Raw genomic sequence first — 22,129 nt, 5'->3', positions numbered from 1 at the left:
GCTGTGGGAAAATTGGTATTAAATCGTAGATCTAAAGATTGACAGATTATTTATCATGTGCAAACTGTCTAATAGAAAAGTAAACAAAAAGAAACTTTCTGTTGGTGCTAGAAAGCTATTTTTATTTTTGAAACCTGGAAATGCTGACTAGATTTTTGTTTGTTCACAAATAACCCACTGTGTTTCCATTCTTTTCAGGTTCTAAAGTGATCTTATATCAAAACGGTCATTTTGCAACATGTTTTCGAAAAACACTGAAAAAAAAGTTGACCGCCTGCGCTTTATTTAAACCAAACAATCGCGAACCACAAGATTTACCTTCCAACTGCCAAGAAGTTTAGGTGTCACGTGAGATCGACATCCGGGTTCTGTCAGTGGTCATTCTCCAACATGGCGTCTTCAGGTGAGTAGCTGCGGGTGTCGCGCGGGGCTGGGTAAAAGGGACGAAAATGCGTTCAACTTGTGGCTTTTTTCCCCGCCCCCTTCACTTATTTGCGTTGGAAAGCGGGGTGACCGGACGTCGCGTTGGGCGGTTGGGAGGCCCGTGGCGTGTCGGGGGCAAATAAACGCGGGGCGAACGGCTGCCGAATGGGTTGCGGTACGTTGTGGTGCGTGTGCGAGTGAGCGAGCGGTAACCCGGGGCTTCGGCCTTCGCTGCAAGTTGGCCGCCCCAGACACGGCGCGCATGCGCGCAACGGATGGGTCAGGCCATATGCAATCAACTTCAGCTTCTCAAAAAATGCTTCCACCCCCTTTGGACCGGTATCTTACCGTGCGGCCCTAACTGTCACGCTGCGTACGCGTGTGTTGGAACTTCTGCGAGTCCTAGCGGCATCATTTGTAATCGCCCATTTTGTGAAAATGCTATCTACACATTCTAAATTCTGTAGAGGCCGAAACTTGAATCGCACTGTTTGGTTTGCAAACCTGTGGGTTGCGGCTGATTTCCCGATGAGCTTTCCTGCCCAGATTCGGAGCCACCATCTTACGTTCCGAGTCTGTTCCCATGCCTCCATCACAGTCAAGACCAGTTTGGTCCCTGTTTGCCACGATGCTTCCGCAACTACTGATCTGCTCAGTTATGCCTTATCTTCAACTATGTTATCCTATTCCCTGTAAAACCCTGATGCACTCTTTGCCTTAGTCATCATTCTCCTGGCATGCTTTGCCACCCCCATTTTCACTCCTAATTTTAAGTGGGCAGAGAATTGAATGAGGTTTAAAGGGTTAAATTAAGGCAATGAGTTGGCTTGTAATGATTTGGAGTATAGTATAAGGTACTTAAAATGTTAAAGGGACTCAGTAACATAGGTGCAGAGAAACAATCCCTTCTGGTGATCGAGGGTGAAGGGACATGGTCATCTTAAAATTAGAGCCAGTCATCTGGGCAATCAAAGACTTTTTCACACCCACAACTGGAATTCTTCTCCCAGAGGAACTTTGAAAGATGGAATACATGCTGCTTTCAAAACTCAATTTATTTTTAAAATATTCATAGAGCTCCTACAGTGTAGAAGGAAGCCATTGGGCCCATTTTGTTTGCACTGACCCTCCAAAGATCATCCCACCCAGACCTAGCCTTCCACCATATCCTGTAACCCCGCATTTACCATGGCTAATTCAACTAACTTACACACTCCTGAACACTATGGGTATGACCAGTCTATCTAACCTACTCAGTTTTAGATTGTGGGAGGAAACCAGAGCCCTGGGGAGGGGGGTAACCCACACAGACGCCGGAAGAACTTGCAAATTTCTCATAGTTGCCTGAAGCTGGAAGTTGGGGTGTTGGGCACAGAGTATGAGGTATGGATCTTTACCGTTTTAAGTAGATGATGGTAGCAGGCTTAAAGATTCAATGCTTTTCTGTTCCTATCCATATGTTGCACAGCTAGTTGATGTTGAGCCATTTATTACTAGCTCTAGCTGTACCATATTGAGTATTATTGGCCTCTGTTCTCTTCTTCCAAAGCTCTCTGTATTCCATGGTCATCCTTGGTTTCTCTTCATTACCAATTGTCACCTTCATCCTTGTTCTTTATCTCTGTGCACTCACTCTCACTGTTCTCCCCACCTCCTCCAAAAAACAATAGTTTCACTAACTGGAGTTGCGAGGACGACTTGATTGCATATTCACAATCTTTGCAGCTAACTGTCTCTCTGGCATTACCCCCTTTTCTCTTGACTGCCCATATGAGGTGTTTTCTCCTGCCCTTGTCATGAGCTTGCATGTTTCTTTATTTTCTATCCTAATCTCATAGCCCTTCGAGATCCAGCTCTTGCTCACTGGACCCTATTGCTCCTAAACTACTTAGAGCCCAGCTTTTCTTGTAAAGAGTTTTCTCTGTTTGAGCACCATCCCTCTTCCTGCCAAATCTTCCGTTATCACATTTTATGCCAGATCGTTGAAATAGCTTTAAGCAAAGGCATCCTGTGACTTTGTTTACTGTTCTTCATCTTTCACAACATCTCTGCTGTGTTTAATAGGCTTGGAAAAAAGTTCTACATGAGAGTAGAGATAATGGGTATGTATTAAACCTGATTGGTATTGGGCCTAAAATGATAGGTCCAGGTTGTACAGAAGATTAAAATGAGGTGTTTATAATTAATGACTTGATCAGGCAGATAGAAACTATTGTCTTTCGTAGGAGAGTCCAAGACAAGGGCTAGGTTCTTAAGGAGTGGAGTCTGCAAGCATTTTTCACAAAAGGTAGTGAAAATCTGAAGCTGTCCTTCAAGAAGCTAAATTGAAAATCCTAAAACTACAGTTGATTATTTTTGTTAGGTCAGGGTGTAAAGAGTTATAGAACTAAGGAGGGTAGATGGGGTTAAGATTCAAACTAACGGTGATCTATCTGGCAGGATGAATTTGTGGAATTGAATGCAGTACTCTTGATACCATTGTTCCTCTGACCTATTCAATCGTAGCCAGAGAATCTTCTGTATTATCTCTGTTTCCTGCTCCCACGCTATTATCTTTGGACTCTCCTAAGAATATGTCCATGGCCGCCACCTATTTCAAAGCTATAAATTGCCTCTCAGCAACATCATTGAAGACGTTATGTCAGGCTTCTCCCTTGTGTGGACGCTACCTTGTTCCACTTCATAACTATCTGTCTCAACCTCTCCATTGCCTTAGATTGCTTGTTCTGTTTGAATTAGTTTCCTCCACTTTAGACCAAAGGCATTACCTTCGGCCTCTGCCGGAATATTCATTCCTGCACTGTTGATTTTCATCGCAACCACTCCACCCCTACCCAATTCCACGTTCTACTTCTAACCCATATCTATTGCAGTAGCCTCTTCCCACTATATTTCCTTTGAAGAACTCTGCCATCCACTAATTGATATCTTGTGCATCCCTCACACTGCTATTGACATCCATGCCTTAACCAACCTAAGCTTAGAAGTTCCCTCCTTAAAGTTCTTTGCCTGTACCGTTTTTCTACTTTAAGAATCTTGATAAAGCTCAACTACCTTTTATCAAGTTTACGACCTATCCTAATATCCCCACCTTCTGCTTGATGTTAAATTTTGTCTGACTCTGCTCCTGTGAAGAAGCTTGGGACGGTATCCTGTCTTACAAATATACTTGCAGTTTGGTAAGTTATGTCTAAAGAAACAACCATGGTTTCTTCTTAAACACTGCTTTTGACTTATAACACTGCCTAGGTTCAGAATTAAAATGCATTTTCAATGGGCATTTTTTGAGTATTGCTGATCCAACGTATGGAAGTCTCAAAATTTTAATATTCATTTGCCCACGGAACTAGTCATTTTCCAGACACCCGCCACTCGTGAAAATGACTGCACAGCTACAACTACAGTTATAACGTAATATAATTAAGTATTTACAATTATGAAAGAATGAGAGAAAGCAGCAGTAAACTTCAGTCCTTGAGCCAAGAATGAGGATTGGAAATGCAAGCTTCAGAACGAAGACAGGAAGCTGAGGGACTTGTTCACTTCCAAGAATTGTGGTAACACAAACTGTCAACGTTTTGAGATGATGAAATTGAATGAGTAGGTGGGTGAAGGAAAATGAGCTGAAGAGTTAGTAATCTAAAAATGGCTACGTGATTTACGGAATTCTTTTGGACTGTTTTTCTGGTGTAATCCTTGTTAGAATTAGAAGCTAATGATGTAAGATATAGGGTACAACGCTGACATTTCATTTGCTCTTCATTGCTAGATATGTGGGTAAGTGATATTGATTTCTCAGAATGCTACAGACAAAGTTCCAGTGCTGTACATAGAATTCATTGTATTGATCCCTGTTCAGAACAGTTATGTTCCCAGATTCTGACCCTCTAAACTGTCACCTGTTTGGAATTCTGACACACACACACAAGCCCATTTTGAACCTTTATAGGAATTTGTACTCCATAACATTTGGATCTTGTAGATTGGACTTGATCTGCCTTAATGTAAATGCTCACCTAAAAAAAATTAAATGGAGAAGCAAGTTCTACTTCTGGGAATCCAAAATACTGTATTAAAGCCTATCAGTTACCTCCTGCTGGTTTGGTTTTAAAAGTTTAAAACTGCTGATTTGTCAGGTCTAATCTAGTTGTAAGCATGTTATGTAGTTGTTCTCCAGCATTATCTCTCAAAGGTTCTGCCACATTGATGTGAGTGAATACTGCCCATTCATCAGATCAGTGGAATATGAACTCTCTAACATCAGATCAGGGAGTTCTATACCATGCCTTTTTCCAAGACCGCTTGTAATTAGCGGTAGGTATAAAAGTGATATTTGTATCTCTTGGTAACAGTTGAGATTATTTCGACAGTTCAGTAGATTACACTTATGTAATGCTAGGATTATGCTTAAATGAGACCTCCAGCAAAATCTTTGTTGTCATCCATATGCAAAATGATAGCCTTGTTTCATGCAGTCCATAATCGAGTACGTTCCATGGATTCATGCTTCTGAAATTTGACTGGATTTGTCAATTTTCAGTTCAACAATAAGAATTTCCACAGCTGTGCACCAGAAAGCATACTCATCCTTTTCTCATTGCTTTTACTCAACCTTGTATATTTAATGCACAATAGACTAACACAATAGAGTGGATTTTTAGGGTAATAGCTCTCAATGTTAGATATTCCGTTCTGCTCAAGCATTGTAAAGTTTGTAACCAAAGTCACATGCTGTCTCTGACCATGATCATGGTTAATTTTCCAACATAGTTGTCCAACGTATTGGGGGAGCCATACTTGTTCCTGTAAGCATTGGTATAACTACATTTCCACTGTCTCCTCAAACATTAATATTATCTCTGTCCCTGATTACTGTCTGACTGAACAACATTGTTGTCATCTTTGACCTTGAATTGAGTTTTCAGTCCTGTAATCCCTTCCACCAGAAAGATTGTCAACTCTAGTTCCATATTATTGTTAACCTCTCCCCCGCTTCATCTCATCTGCTGAAAACCTCATCCGATCATTTGTCTCGTCCGTACTCCAGTGTTCACCTGGCTGGCCTTTGCCACTCATCCACTGTAAACTTTAGCTCACCCTGAATTCAGTTGTTAATTATCTCACGAAGTCTTGCTCAATCATCACCATTGTCTTTGCAGATCTGCATTTGCTGTTACCCTGCCAATACCTTAAACTTAATTTAAACATGACAAAAAAATTCCCATATGGCCAATCCCTTCCCTAATTAGGAATAGTTGTCTACCCAACAACCACCTCTCCCACCTATCCCTATATTACTCAGTTCTTGTTGTGTCACGTCTTCAAGTATCAGTAAGCCCCATTCTTTAGAATACCATTCACCTCTCTTTCCTCCTTTCTAAGACAACGCCTTGAAACCGATCTAGATTTTCGTTATCTCTCCTGTGATTGGACATCCATTTTTGTCTGATTATGTATCTGTGAAGTCTTAGCAGGTTTTTGTACATCAAGAGTAAATGTATTAATGCATGTAATTTCTAAAAGTTGACCTATTGTTTATTTCTGAGTTTTATTTTTAAATTTTTTTTTGCATACTTAGTTGCGACTATCTTCTATTCTGCCAAAAAATGTAACCGTCATATGATGTGTCAAAAAGCATAAAATACCTGAGGCCTTGCTGTGTTCTTTTTAAGCATTTCTAGCCAACTTTTTAAAAAATTGACGACGCAGAACAAAATTCCATTGTTTTAGACAAACCTGATCATTATTTAATCGGTCAATTTAGGAATGGTAGAGAAAGATCTTATCTCTATCATGTATCTTGTATTGTCTTTTTAATGCTTTATTCGAAAATCATGCAGTATAATATACATAACACGTTACACTTCAGTAATTATCCTCTGGCTAAAGTAGATGCACTTTTGTAATTTATTCATGAAGTGAGGTGGTATGTTATGTTTGTGTATATTTTATTATATTTGGTGTAACAAAAATGCGTAGTATTAAATTTTGGGGGGAAAAATTTTGCATCTTACAAAGGGCTTTGATGAAATTCAGGTAAACCATTGAGCATAGACTGTTGACTCCAGATGATTCTGATTCTGGTGCACTAATGTTACATTGAAAGCCTGCATTCCTACAGCAAATTCAAATGTTTGATGTCTATGTATCAATGGCTGGTAAGAGTTATTGTGTTTTAGCCAGCATTATCTATATTTAGCTTTGATTCCCAGCAGAAATTAAATGTTTTTCATAAGGGTATTTTCACAGAGGGATTGACGACCTTGTGCTGTAAGATTCGAAATTGGAAACGAGGTTTATTTCTGATTTCCAATTATGTACGTGTTTTTAACGATCCAATGTGACAGTCAGGAACATGTTAAGCATACAGTTGTGTATGGTTTATATTTGGAAAAATGTTAGCACAAATTAAATCTCAACTCTGATTTTTGATTTTCTAACAAATAATGCTTTTCAGCAATTTTTTATTGTGCATTTCTGATTGTAACAGACCATTTTTAAATCATGAGTACTCAGTAGAAATCTTTTGAGTTTGTGCTTATTAGCACTGGATTCCCACAGTTTAAAGCAACAAGAGTATGACAGTTGTGTAAAATTGGGGAACTGTCAGGGCAGCTGCCTTATGCAGGAGTACCTCTAAAATTAGAAAACAGTCAATAAAGTTGTAATGCTGGAACAATCTCATTCCAGTGCTGTTTCTTAGTTTAACCATTATGGAGAAATTTTTATCCTTTAAAGAAATTCCAATTTATTGAATAGAGCTTGAAGCTATGTTGTACAGTTTAAAGGCAAATAAATAGCTAATGCAATAAAGACTCTGTGGCTCTTTTCAAGAACTCAATGTTATCACATCTTGCTCACAGGCACGCAAACCTTTTTTTGTTTTCTAGAGCTTCGTAAGCATGCACTGTCTCAGTTGCTTCAGCTGAGCAGTTTGGGTGCATATCTTTTGAGCGCTTTGATTTTAAAATACACTGACAACCGTGTTTCCATATTGTGACCTTTGTGAACTTTTACCATATTTAGATTGTGCCTTTCACTGAAGACAACATCCTAGGGTATTCTACAGAAGTATACCTGGACACAGAATCAAATAATCCAATATTAAGAGGGCTAATTAAGGCCTACCTGGCTGCTGTACAGTCCTAGAATCTTGCAGTAGAGAAGGCAGCCTTTTGGCTCCTGTTTATGTCTGCTCTTTTGAATGAGCTGTCTGATTTAGACCCACCTGCCAGCTTTTTCCCAAAACACTGTTTGTTAATTTTCTCCAATTATGTCCAATTGCTTTTTGAAAATTATACTTTGGAATAGTGTTCTTCAGGTTTTGCATAATGTATTTCCAAAACCTATCGTGCGAAGGAATCACCTTGAGCAATTGAACTTACTGCAAGTTTTTTTGGTTTTTTTTGTAAACCTGTTGTTAAATAAATATATTGCCTGAAAATCAGTTCAGTGGCATTGCTTGTGACTGCTGTGAAGCAAATATGCACCAGTGTTTTACTGTTACTGACCAAAGAAATCTTTTTTTTTTCCTTTAATGCTTAGGAAATCCACCTGAAGCCTCAAAAATTAAGCTTTTGACACGAAATTCTTTGTAATTTGCATTTAATGTGTGCACGCAATATTCTACAGCATGGGAGGAGGGAATTGAATTGTATTATCAGTTCAATTTTAAAAAGTTGTAGCATTGCTTTATCACTTTTAAAATCTCAAATTATGCTTTAAAAGTATATAATCCAACAGAATTGCATTTTAGGGCGAAAATATCTTTATTCAGAAAATAGTTTTGATGTGTTGTCAATCCATTCCAGTTATAAACACTACATATACGTCTTGGATAATAAAGTGTGGAGCTGGATGAACAAAAGCTGACGTTTTGGGTCTAGACCCTTCTGATTTTGTGCTAGAAATAAGTTGGGCAAAGTTTGTTTTTGTTCTTCTGATCCTATCCTCCATCTTTAAACAAAAACCTTGATTGCTGAATTCTGTCTTGTTATTTGATCCATTCTAAGTTACACTGCACATTGGCCTTTGTGTAGAGACTGCACAGGAGGCAGAGGCTGAAACTTGCTTACCCGAGGGGAATAATTTTAAAAAAGGGGGTGGGGGGTTTTAGAAACATTACCTTTGAAATTTCTCTCCTGCTATTGAAAGTATTTTTTTTTGAAAGAGTGTTCTGTGTGATGGCCTTTAGTCAAGAAGCCAAAACTGCCCCAGAGTAAACCTGGTGCTGCCAAGTTTGTGACTACAACATGTCGCTTGAACAACTTACTATTAGTCTGCTGGTAAGTTTGGAACTGAAGGCTGGGAAAATTAATGTACTTGTGCAGCATGCATCTGTGTGAAGAAAATGAGCAAGGAGGAAAACCAGGACATCTTCAATTATGTCCAGTAGGTTCTTTTTTTTAATACCATGTCCGGTTTACTCTGTTTTATGTGAGTGGTGTCTTTGCTTCTGCTTTAGAAGCCTGGTTTAAACCTGTGATTAATGCAGAAACAGGTTTTTTCTTTTCTGAGAAAGATGTATTGGGTGGGACAGTGATTCTTCGTTTCTTCAGTCCAATGAGCAGGAGAGCATAATAATTCTTATCTCTTAATGCATTTTTCTGGATTTTTCTGTGGCTATGATTTTATCTTCCATGATACAATTGTAACTTGCAAGATAACTTGTAATTTTTTTATCAGCTCATGCAAAGAAGTAGTAATGATATGAAAGATATTTTTGGAAAGTATAAAATTAGAATCAGGAGCATGCAATGCACACAATTAAAAACACTGGGTAAAGCACATTGTCTGTTTGCTTTTACATGGGTCTCATGTAATTCATGCTAAGTTATAAAATATGCTGTTTTGTATGGAGTGATAATTCTGTCTTATGCATAATGATGCATACTGTATCTGTGTCTCATGTTATAAAGTCTAGTTGCTGTAACAGCAGTGGTCATTCAGAAACTAATTGATCTTTGGAATATGCTGGAGAAATTTCTATAAGCTTTAAAAAAAAACAGTTTCTCTGCAGGGCTTTCATCTATCAGTTAAGTGTGATAGACATTTTCTGTTCTTGATTCTAAATGTTCTTGCAATTCTATAACCCTACAGTTTGGTCATTGTGTCTCTTAGCTATGCTCCATAATTAAGTATGATTTGTCAAGAGGCTTTTTAAATTTACTGTTCAGTTTGTGTTTGTGCCTTTTTTTTATTTTTTAGTCACTGCAATTTGCAGTACTGTAGACTTCTTAATACTTGTCTGGTTTAGGAGATAACCTAAATGCCACAGGAAAACCATTTTCAAGCAAGTATCTGTTTAGTAAATAATCCAGATTTATATTTGTGCCCTTGCCCTAGAGCTAAAAGTTAGTCCTTTGCACGCACCTAATCAGCAGTATTGGGGACAGGGGTGCAACATGAGGACGAAATGTTCCATCAGAATGTCAAACCAGCCTCTGTTTCAACAATTTTAAGCAGTCTTTATAGTACACTAATGAGGCAACTGAATTCTTCTAAAACATTAACAATTCTAACTCCTAATGTATAGGGAAGAAGAAGCAGAAAAAGGGAAAGACTCTTACCCTGACTGACTTTCTGGCAGAGGATGGTGGAGGGTCTACCCAGTTCTTCATTCCCTCAAAGCCTGTCAGCTGGGCAGATGAGACCGATGACTTGGATAGTGAAGGTAAGAGGATCACCAAATTTAATTTTTAACTCTAAGAAGTAACATTCAGAAGCTGAGTGGGAAAATGCACATGATGGAAATTTTATTCTTTCATGGGATATGAGCATCGTTGGCGAGATGAGCATTTATTGCGCACTTCTAATGCGTGGGTACGTGCGCAGTGCAGTTGGGGCTGGGTTTTGACCACAGTGAAGCATGAACAAGATAGTTCCAAAGTCAGGATAGTGTGAGAATTGAAATGGAGCTTGGAAAGAGTGATGTATCTGTTGCCCTTTTCCTTCTACATGTTAAAAGTCACCGTCACAGGTTTGGGAAGTGCTATTGAGAGGACCCTGTGTATCTTGTAAATAATCCATGTTATGCTAATGTTAGTGAGAGTGAATATTTGAAGATGTTGGATAGGGTGTGAATCAAGCAGTTCACTTTCACCTAGAAGGTGAGGGGTTTAAGTGTTGGAGCTGCACTAATCCAAGCAAGTGAGGACTTTTCCATTTCATTCCTGCCATCCAAAGAATGGACAGGACTTTGGGGTAGTAGAAGGTGAGTTACTCAGAACAATTCCCAGCCTCCAGTTTGCTGTTGTAGCCCATGTTTGTATGGCTGATCCAATTTAGTTCCTAGTCAGTGATAAGTTCCCATGATGATGTTGGTGGGATGTTCAGTGATAATGTCATTGCACATCAAAGGAAGATGTTTAGATTTTTATCTTAGTGGTCATTCCATGGCAGAATTACCACTTTTTTGAGCTAGACCTCTGTTCAGGTACCGTTGTGTAAAAGTATATAAACTGCATCAGCATCTGAGAGATTGCAAATAGAACTCTGTGCTCTAGTCATCGTTGAATGTTCTCACTTTTTTTGACCTCCTGGAAGAAAGGTCCTTGAAGAAACTGAAGATGGTTGGGCCTAGGGTGCTGTCTGTGTGTTTTTCTGCCTTGTGGTGAAATTGCTGATGTTTGCTGAATGCCGTTCCTGATTTTCTGGCAATTTGGCTGTATACCACTAAAATTGCCTTTTATTTTTGATGTAGTGTAAGTGTGATGTTGAATGTTAAATAATTTCTCTGCTTGAGCATCTCTACCTGACCTTTTCTGCACAGCATTACTAAGGTGAAACCTGTGGCCATTACATTAGATGCTGCAAAGTTTTGCGTGCTGTCACATGATTTCCCTCCTTGAAAGTTGTGCTGATTGTGTGATTGGGGGATTATTTGGGATCTGAATTAAAAGCTTGTTTGTTGAAAGAAAATATGTAAATGAACAGTATTCAGTATAAAATGCTAAATCTTGCTACCGTTAATTCTTCATGCTGCACCTGATAGCATAGATGCTACCTGGTCACTTTGTAGACACTTGAATATAAACTCGCTTATTGCTGTGAAACATGACATCAAACTGGCCTGGCTTATTGACTGGTTGGCTCAACACAACTTTGAAATCAGCAGAAAATACTCCAATACTTAACTGGTCTCAGGGCATCTGGGGAGAGAGAAACAATTAACACTTTCAGATCAATAAACTGTTGTCAAAGCTAGGAAAAATCATGTGTACCAGGCTTTAAGCAAGGGAGATGTTGAGGAAGAAAAAGTAACCATAAAGAGGGCACATGTTGAAATCCAAAATTGAAGTGTCTGGAAGGCTCAACATGCCCAGTCAAACAAAGAGCTGGTGTTACCTCAAATAGTTTGGCTGGATGACCAGTAAACTGCCTAGGTCACTTGTCATTTATGTAAAGTCAAATTTTTATCATTCATGGTGCTTTAAAGCTATATTGAAGCAAGAGGTGAGTGCTCCTTTGTCAATATTAACTCGTAGTTAATCTTTAACGAGCTTATGATGCTAGCCATGCAGTGTAAGATATACAGCTATTTAACACCCGCTTTTCATGAAAACAAAATAGGGTGCCTAAAAATCAGCACATCGTGAAGGTTATCATGATCAGCCTGACTGATCGCTCAGCTGTGGCTTTGCCTTTGATAGTCGATCTTTGTGGTTGGGCTTTAAACTGCTGCTGACTGCAAATTAAAAATTCAACATAGTCTGAAATCCATTTTGTCTTCATTGAGCCTACCAGGCTATTCACCACAGTTGATTTTAATGATAAATTATGGTTCTTTCTTGCTTAATAGCCATATTATGACATTCAGTGTGAATGCTGCTTCAAAAACCATCTTTTTTTTTTAAAAGGACCTTCCATGTATTTAATCACTTTTTTTTTCAATTTTTTTCATAGTTTCAACTGCCTGGCCTGGTATTGAAGAGGATATTTATAAGCCTGCTATTAACCGGGCATTGCTACCAACAGCACCTCGTGCTGCTCGAGCACCGGATGTTGATATGAACCGTATTCCAAAGCAGCCACCCTACACAGCTTTTCTGGGCAATTTGCCTTATGATGTGTCAGAGGACTCCATCAGAAAGTTCTTCCATGGAATGAATGTAAGTAAATGTGCACAGTATTCAGTTTGCCATGTAGAATCCATTCCAGCAAAGGAAAAGAAGAAGAAATAAGCTGTTTTTGTTGAAAGAAATTCTGTCTAGAGTAAACTGCAACTTGAGTCATGTATGAGATGTATCACTTCGCGTTTTATTTTTGGCCTCCCATAGATCAGTGCAGTGCGTTTGCCAAGAGAGTCCACCAATCAAGACAGATTGAAGGGATTTGGTTATGCCGAGTTTGATGATGTGGAATCACTTATGAATGCTTTGAGTCTCAATGAAGAGGTATAGTAAATGTATTCCGCCTTTTTATATCTGTCCTTCTCTAGGCTAAAATATCACTTCGTAATATTTTAAGGTTCAGTAGTTTTACTAAATCTGAACAATGACAGCAACGAGTTCTGACTGTAGTTTTCCAGAAATCACCTTCCATGTTTCCTGTCTGTGTTTTTTGAGTTGAGGCTATTCAGAAATACACAACACTGTCATTGTGTTCAAATTCTATGTCAGATGTATTTTTCCAGTTTGTCATTGATAGTGCTAACAAAAGTTCTTATTGTTTTAGTATCTTGGTGTCATTTGTAAGCCTTCAACTTATTTCTGCTGCCAGCTTCAATTTTTTTTTGTTTTGTTTTGATTGGTGTATGCAAGCAATGGTGTGGGAGCCAGTTAGCTGAGTTGGTTGCGTGGCTTGTATGTGGCTCAGAATAACACTGACAGCGCAGGTTCAAATCCCATTCTGGTTGAAGTCACCTTGGGACTTGTTACCTCACCCTGCCTTTCAGTTTCAGTGTAGTGTCAAACTGGCACTGTTAGAAGTGGTCAAGAAAAGCAGCTGAGGGTGCAGAATCAGCAGACAGATGATAATACAAAGCTGCCTTTGGGCAGCATGCATGTATCATACCACACCATACCATAAACAGTGGTACCACACTTTTTTTCTTTCACTAGCCCCCTGGCATGCCTTCATTCACGATTGCCCTTCATGGGGTTGTTGTGTTGTTGTTTTAGAAACTTAATTCTACCTCCCAGAATTTTCGTCCTGTCCCATGCCTTCATATTTTGTAGACTAATTTTGTGTGCAGCTTGGTATCAGAAGATTTGCTGAAATCAGAATGCACCATATCTGTAGATTCTACACCGATAGCTAGGTCCATTATTTTAACTAAGAGCTCCAGAGAAATCCATGCTGGCTGTTCTTCGTAGTCCATTTTATATTGGTGTTTCAGGAAACCTTCCAGGGGTTTACTGGTAATAATTAGTCAACTTACTGAAGTGCAGTTTTGTTTTCCTGAGTTGTCCCTTCTGCCTTTTTCTTAAAAATTGATATTGATCCTTGTTAGTACTGTTCTAATTCTAGTTCTAATTCTACAGTTCTAACGGTTACTTAAAAGTAGAGACAAGGAAGATGTGACTTGCTGGCTGTTTGTTAATGCGTGAAGTCCATCTGGTTCTTATAGCTTGTCTGAATGAAAACTTCAGCTTATCATTTCCTGTAGGTGAAGCCTGTCCTGTGTAGTTTCCCTACCTCTGAATATGTCCTATTTATTGTAGGCTTGTGAAATTGTCCATAGTAATGTTGCTCAGTAAATTGTCTGGCTCCAATCGATTTTATGGGGAGGCGGGGCATACTGATAATATCATTGCACCAGTAATCTAGAACCCCACATTAATGCCATGTTGGCATGAGTTTGATCCCCACCATGGCAGATTATGAAATTTAAATTCAATAATCTAGCCCAAAGATGGCCATGTAACCATTGTCTATGTGGGGCCAAAAAAATCATTTGGTTCATTAAAGTGTTTTTTTAAGTAGGAAATAAATCTACTACTTTGCCTGGCCTGGACTACAAGTGACTCTCAACCCAGAGCAATGTGGTTGGCTTTTAACTTGCTGCTGGTCAATTAAATATGGACAATAAATGCTTCCCAGTCAGCAATGCTTAGATCCCATAAATTGATTTTTTTTGAAAAAGTCATCTTAGGACTTTTTTTATGTCTTCAGAGTAAATCCTCAAGCTTTCCCATAACCTTCATTCAACTCATTCTCATGTGAACCAGATTCTGCAGGTTTTCTTCCATTGTAACAAGCCTTTCTCCTTTATGTTCCTTGACCTAGCATATTGAGAAGACAATGCACCATACCCCAAAATTCCCAATTATGTCTAGTTTCTGCTTAGTACTGTGTTGATCTTGATAACCGTCAATGCTTGCCTTCTTCATGTGTCTGGAGGAACGTGAAAAGTCCAAAACTGCAGGGTTTTCCTAGACAGATTCCTCCTGTCATCTTGTTATCACTTTTTTCTTTCCTTTCTCTTCCCTATCTACCCAGCTTGTTAGTTCCTAGTTTTTGGTGTTGCGTAGCCTGAATTAAGTAGAACTAATTCTCACTATCTGCCTGGTCTTAAAAGATTTGGTACATTGAGTCAGATGTCTGCATAAATGAAACTCATTACATTTTCTTGGTGCCATGGGATTGGAGAAGATTCTTGTTCTTTCTCCCTCTCTGTCTTGTATACCTTGCGTTTTAATATTTGGTTAACTTTTTGGGGTCTTGATACCCCATGTTTAGACATGAAGGCTTAATTTTGAGTCATTGTGTGTGTCTTAAGATGTGGTTGATTGTGGTTCAAAAAACGACAACTCTGGGCGTTTGCAAAATTATTGATAGCATCCATGTTTGTGGGGTATTTCAGTTAATATTTACAGTAGTCCTAAATGTTTTTAGCAACCATGCTGAAACCTTTCTATCTATGATGTTTTTACACTTAGATGTTGCAAAACCGAAGAATAAGGGTAGATATTGCTGATCAAGCCCAGGAAAAAGGTACAGTTTCTATATTTTAACAGGTAACTGACCTTTTGAAATTCTTTCTGTTCCATCAGGAAATCTGTTGGAGCTAGCATTGAAATTACAAATATCCATGAAAGCTCTAAATGCATACTATCAGAATAAGTTATGAACAGTCTATAGATGGAGAGATATATCTCTCATTTATTTGTTGATTGTGATACATTGTCTTAGCACTCTGAGATTTCAAAGTAGGAATACTTTAATTGCTCAAATTGCTTTCTGATGGCACTTTAATACTGTAACTTCTAGTTACACCAATATTTCATCAGAGCAGATGTTGATGTGAAATTTTTGAGTTAAGTAGTCTTTTGAAGTAGTTATTTGGATACAATCGTACTATGCAAGTTTTGAACATTTTCTGGCGTTAAATGTCTTATTGATAACTAACTTAGCGATTATAATATCATACTTTCCCCTTGATCTTGGCCAGTGAACAAAGGACTGACCTAGAAACGTTTGTGCTTCATGGCTCACTGGACTACTGAATGTAGAGTGTAAATACAAGTACAATTCTGAGAAATTTTGATGTGCTTGATTTTAACACTTTGGTTTCTATCTCCACTTGAACTCAGAAAGAGAATCAGGCAGGGGAGGAGATCGAGACAGAATTCGTGATGCGGAGATGGAGTCTGACTGGAGAGCTCGGCCAACAACTAACAGCAACGATGATTATCCATTAAGAAGGATGGAGGATTCATTTGGCGACAGTGAGTTCATCAGATTATTTAATATCTTTACAGGCTGAGGCAATTGGTTAGTATGCTGTCCTTTCTCCTGTAGTGCTGGGCCTCAACTTATATAAAACTTTTTTTTCCCCCCTGTTTTATGGAGTCTTGAGTGAAATTGCAGGCAAGCATCAGCCCATATGCAAAAATCAAAGGCTGACATTCTCACACCAAAGGTATATCAGTGGCTAGTGTGGAAAATTTATGCAAAAAGAAAAAATTCTGGTTTAGACCTCGGTGCAGGGGATGGAGCATTTCTCTACGTCTGGCTGGAACTTCAGAGCTTTTAATAGTGATACCAGATGCCACTTTGATTTGTGCATTTTTGTTTTGGCAACATCAGCAAAATATGTAAATACCTATTGCAAAAAAAAGCTGAGAAAGCAATGTGGAAATATCTGTAGTTTGAAGGATGTAGATATTTTACAAAACAAAACAAGAAATCTAGCCAGTATAAAAGCAGCAAATACTTCTGGTTTTTGGTTATCTTTCCCACCCCCTTGGATAAATGGAGTTTGGATATTCTGTACTTTAGAAGTTGATATCAAAATTTTAATTTACTGCCTATATATGTCCTTTCAAGTCACAAACATTTTCTGTATGATCTTGGATGTTCAGAAAATCTTTTCCGAATATTATGAAGTACAGCTAGGGTGACAAAATGGCAATGTTGTTAATTCAACCTTTTGGTTCTGCTGTCACTTAAAATCTGTTGGATGTTGAGAATTATTAGTGGAAGGATAATTTGCTGCCTTAACTCTCTCTGCAACACATTTAATGTTTTCGTCATATATCGCCTCTTTAAAATGTTATATCACAGCACTGTTTAACAGAAATTTAGACTGAAGCACCTGCATATGTGACAGTGATGTTTCAGGTGGCCAGTTGACAACATGTTTTAATGATGCCAGGTGAGTGAAGTATCATGGGATTAGTGAAAAGGTAATAAAGAATTAAGAATTAAACAAGTGTTGGAAGTAGAGAATAAAGTTACAGTGCCCTGCTACAGTAGTACCATTCTCTATAGCAGGAGCAACATGATGTACACTTCAATAATCAAAATGTCAGAACAATACAGAATTGCAACTTGAAGTATATGATGTCTTGGTCTGCTAGGACATCTTTTCTGCTCCTTCTGAGCAATTCATCAGGAAAATGCTAGCAATGTAAGACCATAAGCAGGAGCAGAAGCAGGCCATCCAGCCCATTGAGTCTGCTCTACCATTTGGTGAGATTCTGGCTGGCCTGATAATCAGTTCCACTTTGCTGCCTTCTGCCCATTATATGCTTTCTAAAACCTGAAACATTCAAACAAAATGTCAAGATTACACTTTCTTACAACTGAGAGAAAGGCTTTTATAATCAAAATGTTTCAAAAGACCCACAAATTTAAAGCATGCTGCTGAGCCTGGATCAACAGAAGATAGGTACAGGTGAGTAGAGTCTGTGAAATGAGTGAAAATGTGCAATGCTGCTGTACTTTTTTCCTGCACAGTTTGAGAGAACTTGCTCATTAATTCCTAATACACAATCCTATTTTGTCATCCTTTCCAGTCCAATAACGCTGCAGCTCTGTTTCAGAGCTTAACCCTTTATTGACACCCTCCATAAAACTCCCTTGAGCCCATAACATCTGGGCAGTTAACTTGCAGCCTGGCCTCACTTTTTAGGTGACAGTTAAGTCCTTTTTCCTTTAGGCACCCTTGATCTTTGTAACAATGTGATTGCCATTAGTCTAGCTTCTAATATATATTTCTATTAAATCCAAATTTCAAATTTTGACATGGTGGGATTTGAAATCATGTCCCCAGATTGTTGGCCTGGATTATTAGTCCAGTGACATTACCACTACACCCTGCAGCCTCCTAATCTCTAACAATAAATATGTCAAAATTCTAAACATTTACTTAGTTTGCTTTCATCCAATCGCATTTCAAGCCTACTTGCACCACTAAGACTACCCTGGCCAAAGCCAAGACTTGCTGCAATGATGTTTCATTTCTATTTGACTGTTGTATAATAGGTGGCATAGTTAGCCACGTTATCCACCAGAAACTACTGTTTCTGTTTTGCAATTTCTGATTTCATGTTTTGTTTTGTGTTTAACTCTTTGCCACATCACTTTTGAGATATCATCACTACTGCATTGTTTGGCACTTTTGAACTGCCTCTGAACAGTTCTGTTGACAGCATATTTCTGTGGCTTTATTTCAGTATCTGTTAGATTATCTTCTCCCTTTCTCTTGCACCTTCCCATCTCTGGGTGCACAATTCATTTGTAAAACACCATGGTTTGTTTTCTGTTGGTCAACTAAAGCAAATTAGTTATTTAGAATGCACATGACAGAAAATAGGACTTGGCTACTCACGGTGCTGGTAGTGTTTGTCCATTTTTGGCGTATAGCTTATCCTTACTAGTTGAACTCAGAATAGATTTGAAGTACTACTACTGTTGATCACCTACTCTGCAAATGTGTGTTTAACACTCAAATAGCTTGGAGGATTTCTGTTTTCGCATTTTAAGTAAGTGCATCCTTTTGGTATATGATTTCTTGTAATGTTTAACACTTCTGGCCTGTGGTTTTGCAGGAACTAGGGACCGTTATGAGTCCCGTGACAGGGATGGTCTTCGTCGAGATGGGGACAGATATAGAGATGACGGCTTCAGGGATCGTGGGTATGACAGAGGTATGTATGTTCATTAATGCTTTACAGCGATAGGGTGGACAGTGAAATGCCTGCCCTCAAAGGAACTTTGAGTGTCACTGGATGCACTGTGATGCTTTTCAATATTTATCCAATCACCTTGATTGTTGAATGTATTAGTTTGAGTATAAATGTGCTTGCAATCAAAATTTATGATTGTGCCAATTGATTTTGCTTATTAATATCACTAAAAATGCTAGTCACTTCAGAAAAAATGCAGCATCCCACTCTGCTGACATACAACATTGTTAAGTAGAAATTTCTATTATATTACAGTAATTTTTGTGAAAGGTATTTGGAATTTTCAATTTTGTGTTATTGGTTCTTCTGTTAAATGCTTTAAGTCAGGTATTGTTACATGTGGTCAGTTCCAGCAATCTAACCAGCAATGCCTCTGACTAGAACATTGCATAATTTTATAAGTTTTTTTTTTATTCCTACAGAGGCAATGCACTTATATTTTGTTATGCAATGTGCATAAATTTGCCAATTTTGTTTCAGTAATGCCTATTATTTGCTATTGTAGTATTAACTTAAGAAAATGGGTTTCCAATCTATGAACCAGAGTCAAAAGGCACAGAATCAGACCCATCAGTCCAACTCGTCCATGCTGACCAAGTATCCCAAACTGAAGTAGTCTCATTTGCCCCATATCCTTGTAAACCTTTCCTGTTTGTGTACCTGTCTAAATGTCTTTTAAATGTTGTAACTGCCTGCATCTACCATGACTTCTTTTGGCAGTTCATTGCACTTACGCAATCTGTGTGAAAAAGTTGTCCCTCCAGATCCACTTTAAATTTTTGTCCTCTTGCTTTAAAATTATGCCCTCTAGTTTTGAACTACCTTAGGGAAAAGACCATTGCAATTCACCTAATCTGTGCCCCTCATGATTTTATAAACTCTAAAAGGTTGCCACTCAAGCTGCTACACTGCAGGGGGAGAAAGGTCCCAGCCTGCCCTTTATAACTCGACCCATCCAGTCCCAGAAACATCCTCGTAAATCTTTTCTGTACCCTCTCTCCAATTTAATGATATCCTTTTCCAGTAGCATGGGTATCATATAAGAGAGTACTCCAAAAGTGGCCTCACCAACGTCTGATACAGTTGCAACATGATGTTTCAACTCCTATTCTCAGTGGTTTGAGCAATGAAGGCAACCATGTTAAATGCCTTCTTTACCATCTTGTGTACCTGTGACACAACTTTCAATGAACTATATACCCAGACCCCTAAGTTTTTTTTTGTTCAGCAACACTGCCCAGAACCCTACCATGACCTGTACAAGTCTTGCCCTTGTTCATCCTTCCAAAATGCAACACCACCTATTTATCCAAATTAAACTCCAATTCATCGAATCCTATCCTAGAATCCCTACAGTGTGGAAGCAGTCCATTCTGCCTATCAACTCCACACTGACCCTCCGCATAACATCCCACCCATACTTAGACTCCTTACTGTGTCCCTGTAACACTGCATTTCCCATGGCTAATCTCCCTAGATTGAAAATCCCTGGACACTGTGGGCAAGTTAGCATGGCAATGCACCTATCCTGCACAGCTTTGGACTGTGGGAGGACACTGGAGCCCCCAGAGGAAACCCACGCAGACACTGGGAGAATGTGCAAACTCCACATGGAAGTCACTTGAAGCTGGAATTGAACCTGGGTCCCTGGTGCTGTGAGGCAGCAGTGGTAACCACTGAACCATTGTGCTGCCCTATGATTAAGATCCTTTTATGATCTTAATTAAATGTTCTTTACTGTCCACCAATTTTGTTTTCATCTGCAAACTTATTAACTGTGCATCCTAAATCCTCATCTAAATTATTTATATAGATGATAAACAGCAGATCCAGCACTGTTCCCTGCGGAACACCGCTGGCCACAGGCCTCCAGTCTGAACAACAACCCCCCATCACCACCCTCTGTCTTCTACTGTCAAGCCAATTCTGTTTCTAACTGGCAAGCCCTAACTGAATCCAATGTGATCTAACTTTACTGATACGGTGCTGATAATCATTTCCTCATGCACTGTTGAGTGCATTACAGCAAGACTATGACTATGACAAAGCAAGCCGCAACTTGTGTCTTTGAAACTTGGAGGAAAGATGCTTGTGCTTGCAAGTGCATTCGCAAACATTGGACGTTTGTCTGAGCTACTAATTAATTGAAATGCTCAAAAAAAGTTGCTTTATGTCGGATCTGTAAGTGGTTTGTGATTGTGTACTTTTCAAAACTTTTAAAAACAATAGCAATATGTATTTACTGTTGGAACAGATTCATTCAATGGTAGTTATCTTTTAAAATAGCCTGCTATTGATTTTTTTTTTTCTGGCCAAGATTCCAAATCTGGCCTGTCTTGAATTCTCCCCCCCGCCCCGAAGAAATTGGGAAGCAATCCACTCAGCACAGGAGTAGTGCTGCAGGCCAAGACGTGCCTCTTTCTTTAATGACACTTGCTATTTCAAGAGTTCAAAGGTCCCAGAGGACCTTTTGAAAGTGGCTAAGGAAATGAGTGTGTAAGCAGGTAGGGTTCCAGGAGGGTGATTTGGTTGTGGTGATGGGGGTGGGGGTGGTCACTGGTGAATCAGGGGTTCAGTTTAATAGTTGTCCAGAGTTTCAGGTTTTTAATCCTCTGAGTTTTTCTTGGTGGCTATCAGACTTGAGTGACTCTGAACCCTCTTAAAATCTCTGACTTTAAAGGGCTTTCTCAAAGGGTTCCATGCACAGGGGAATTGTCCATCAGAAGCTTCAATTTCCCAGGCACATCCCACAGACTTGGCTGTGGCAGGGATTCTGCATGGTGTTGACAGGCAATTCCAGTCTGTGCCATTCCAAAGACACACTGGCTGTTGGAATATGAAGTGGATACAGACTAGACCACATGCTTTTATTTTCTCATTTGAATTTAGTTAATTTTTGGCTGCAAAATAGTTCCTGTGGATATATTGACAAGCATCTCCTGTCATGAGGTTGGATATGAATGTTCAGTTTGTTTTTTAGAAATCCCTTTTAGCCTTAGCTCTGGGAATCAATTTTGTTCTACTGTCAGGACTGTGACCAACGTGCTCTCTGATAACACTCTTCAGACTTAAGATTTTATCATGTATAATTTTTCCTTTTCCCCCTTTATACATTTTTGAGAACGTCTTCAACCTCTAGGTGTTGGCCTTTTTATTTAACTTTGAGAGCCAAGCCTTGCAGTTTTGGGAGAGACTATTACAAATTTTAGGTCTTGTTTTTAGCTAGACTTTGTATCTGTTTTTCTTTTGTGTTGATTTTTCAGATTCAAACAAAAGGATATGATATAATT

General features: G+C 38.9%; 1 protein-coding gene and 1 long non-coding RNA gene across 4 annotated transcripts in view; one reads left to right on the top strand and one right to left on the bottom strand.

Moving 5' to 3' along the window:
- Positions 1-226: 226 nt before the first annotated feature.
- The window catches only part of eif4ba (eukaryotic translation initiation factor 4Ba), a 37,532-nt gene continuing 15,629 nt past the window's right edge, over positions 227-22,129 (top strand). Inside the window, exons 1-7 of one of the 3 annotated variants that reach the window (XM_048523547.2) lie at positions 227-403; positions 9,959-10,096; positions 12,328-12,533; positions 12,702-12,818; positions 15,306-15,360; positions 15,960-16,094; positions 18,702-18,800. In XM_048523547.2, the coding sequence (XP_048379504.1) occupies positions 391-403; positions 9,959-10,096; positions 12,328-12,533; positions 12,702-12,818; positions 15,306-15,360; positions 15,960-16,094; positions 18,702-18,800 (763 nt within the window). In that variant the 5' untranslated portion in view covers positions 227-390. Of the gene's footprint in view, positions 404-8,791; positions 8,815-9,958; positions 10,097-12,327; positions 12,534-12,701; positions 12,819-15,305; positions 15,361-15,959; positions 16,095-18,701; positions 18,801-22,129 lie in introns of those variants that run through there. The other 2 variants (XM_048523551.2, XM_048523549.2) reach the window with 2 other exon arrangements.
- LOC125448314 (uncharacterized) overlaps positions 15,188-22,129 on the bottom strand; it is a 36,328-nt gene continuing 29,386 nt past the window's right edge. Inside the window, exon 3 of the long non-coding RNA XR_007246686.2 lies at positions 15,188-17,410. This is a non-coding gene — a long non-coding RNA (uncharacterized LOC125448314). The remainder of the gene's footprint in view (positions 17,411-22,129) is intronic.

Source organism: Stegostoma tigrinum, chromosome X, assembly GCF_030684315.1.
Source record: "Stegostoma tigrinum isolate sSteTig4 chromosome X, sSteTig4.hap1, whole genome shotgun sequence".
Lineage (NCBI taxonomy): Eukaryota > Metazoa > Chordata > Chondrichthyes > Orectolobiformes > Stegostomatidae > Stegostoma > Stegostoma tigrinum.
The sequence above is the reverse complement of the archived record's forward strand: the minus strand, read 5'-3'. Positions and strand labels throughout refer to the sequence as shown.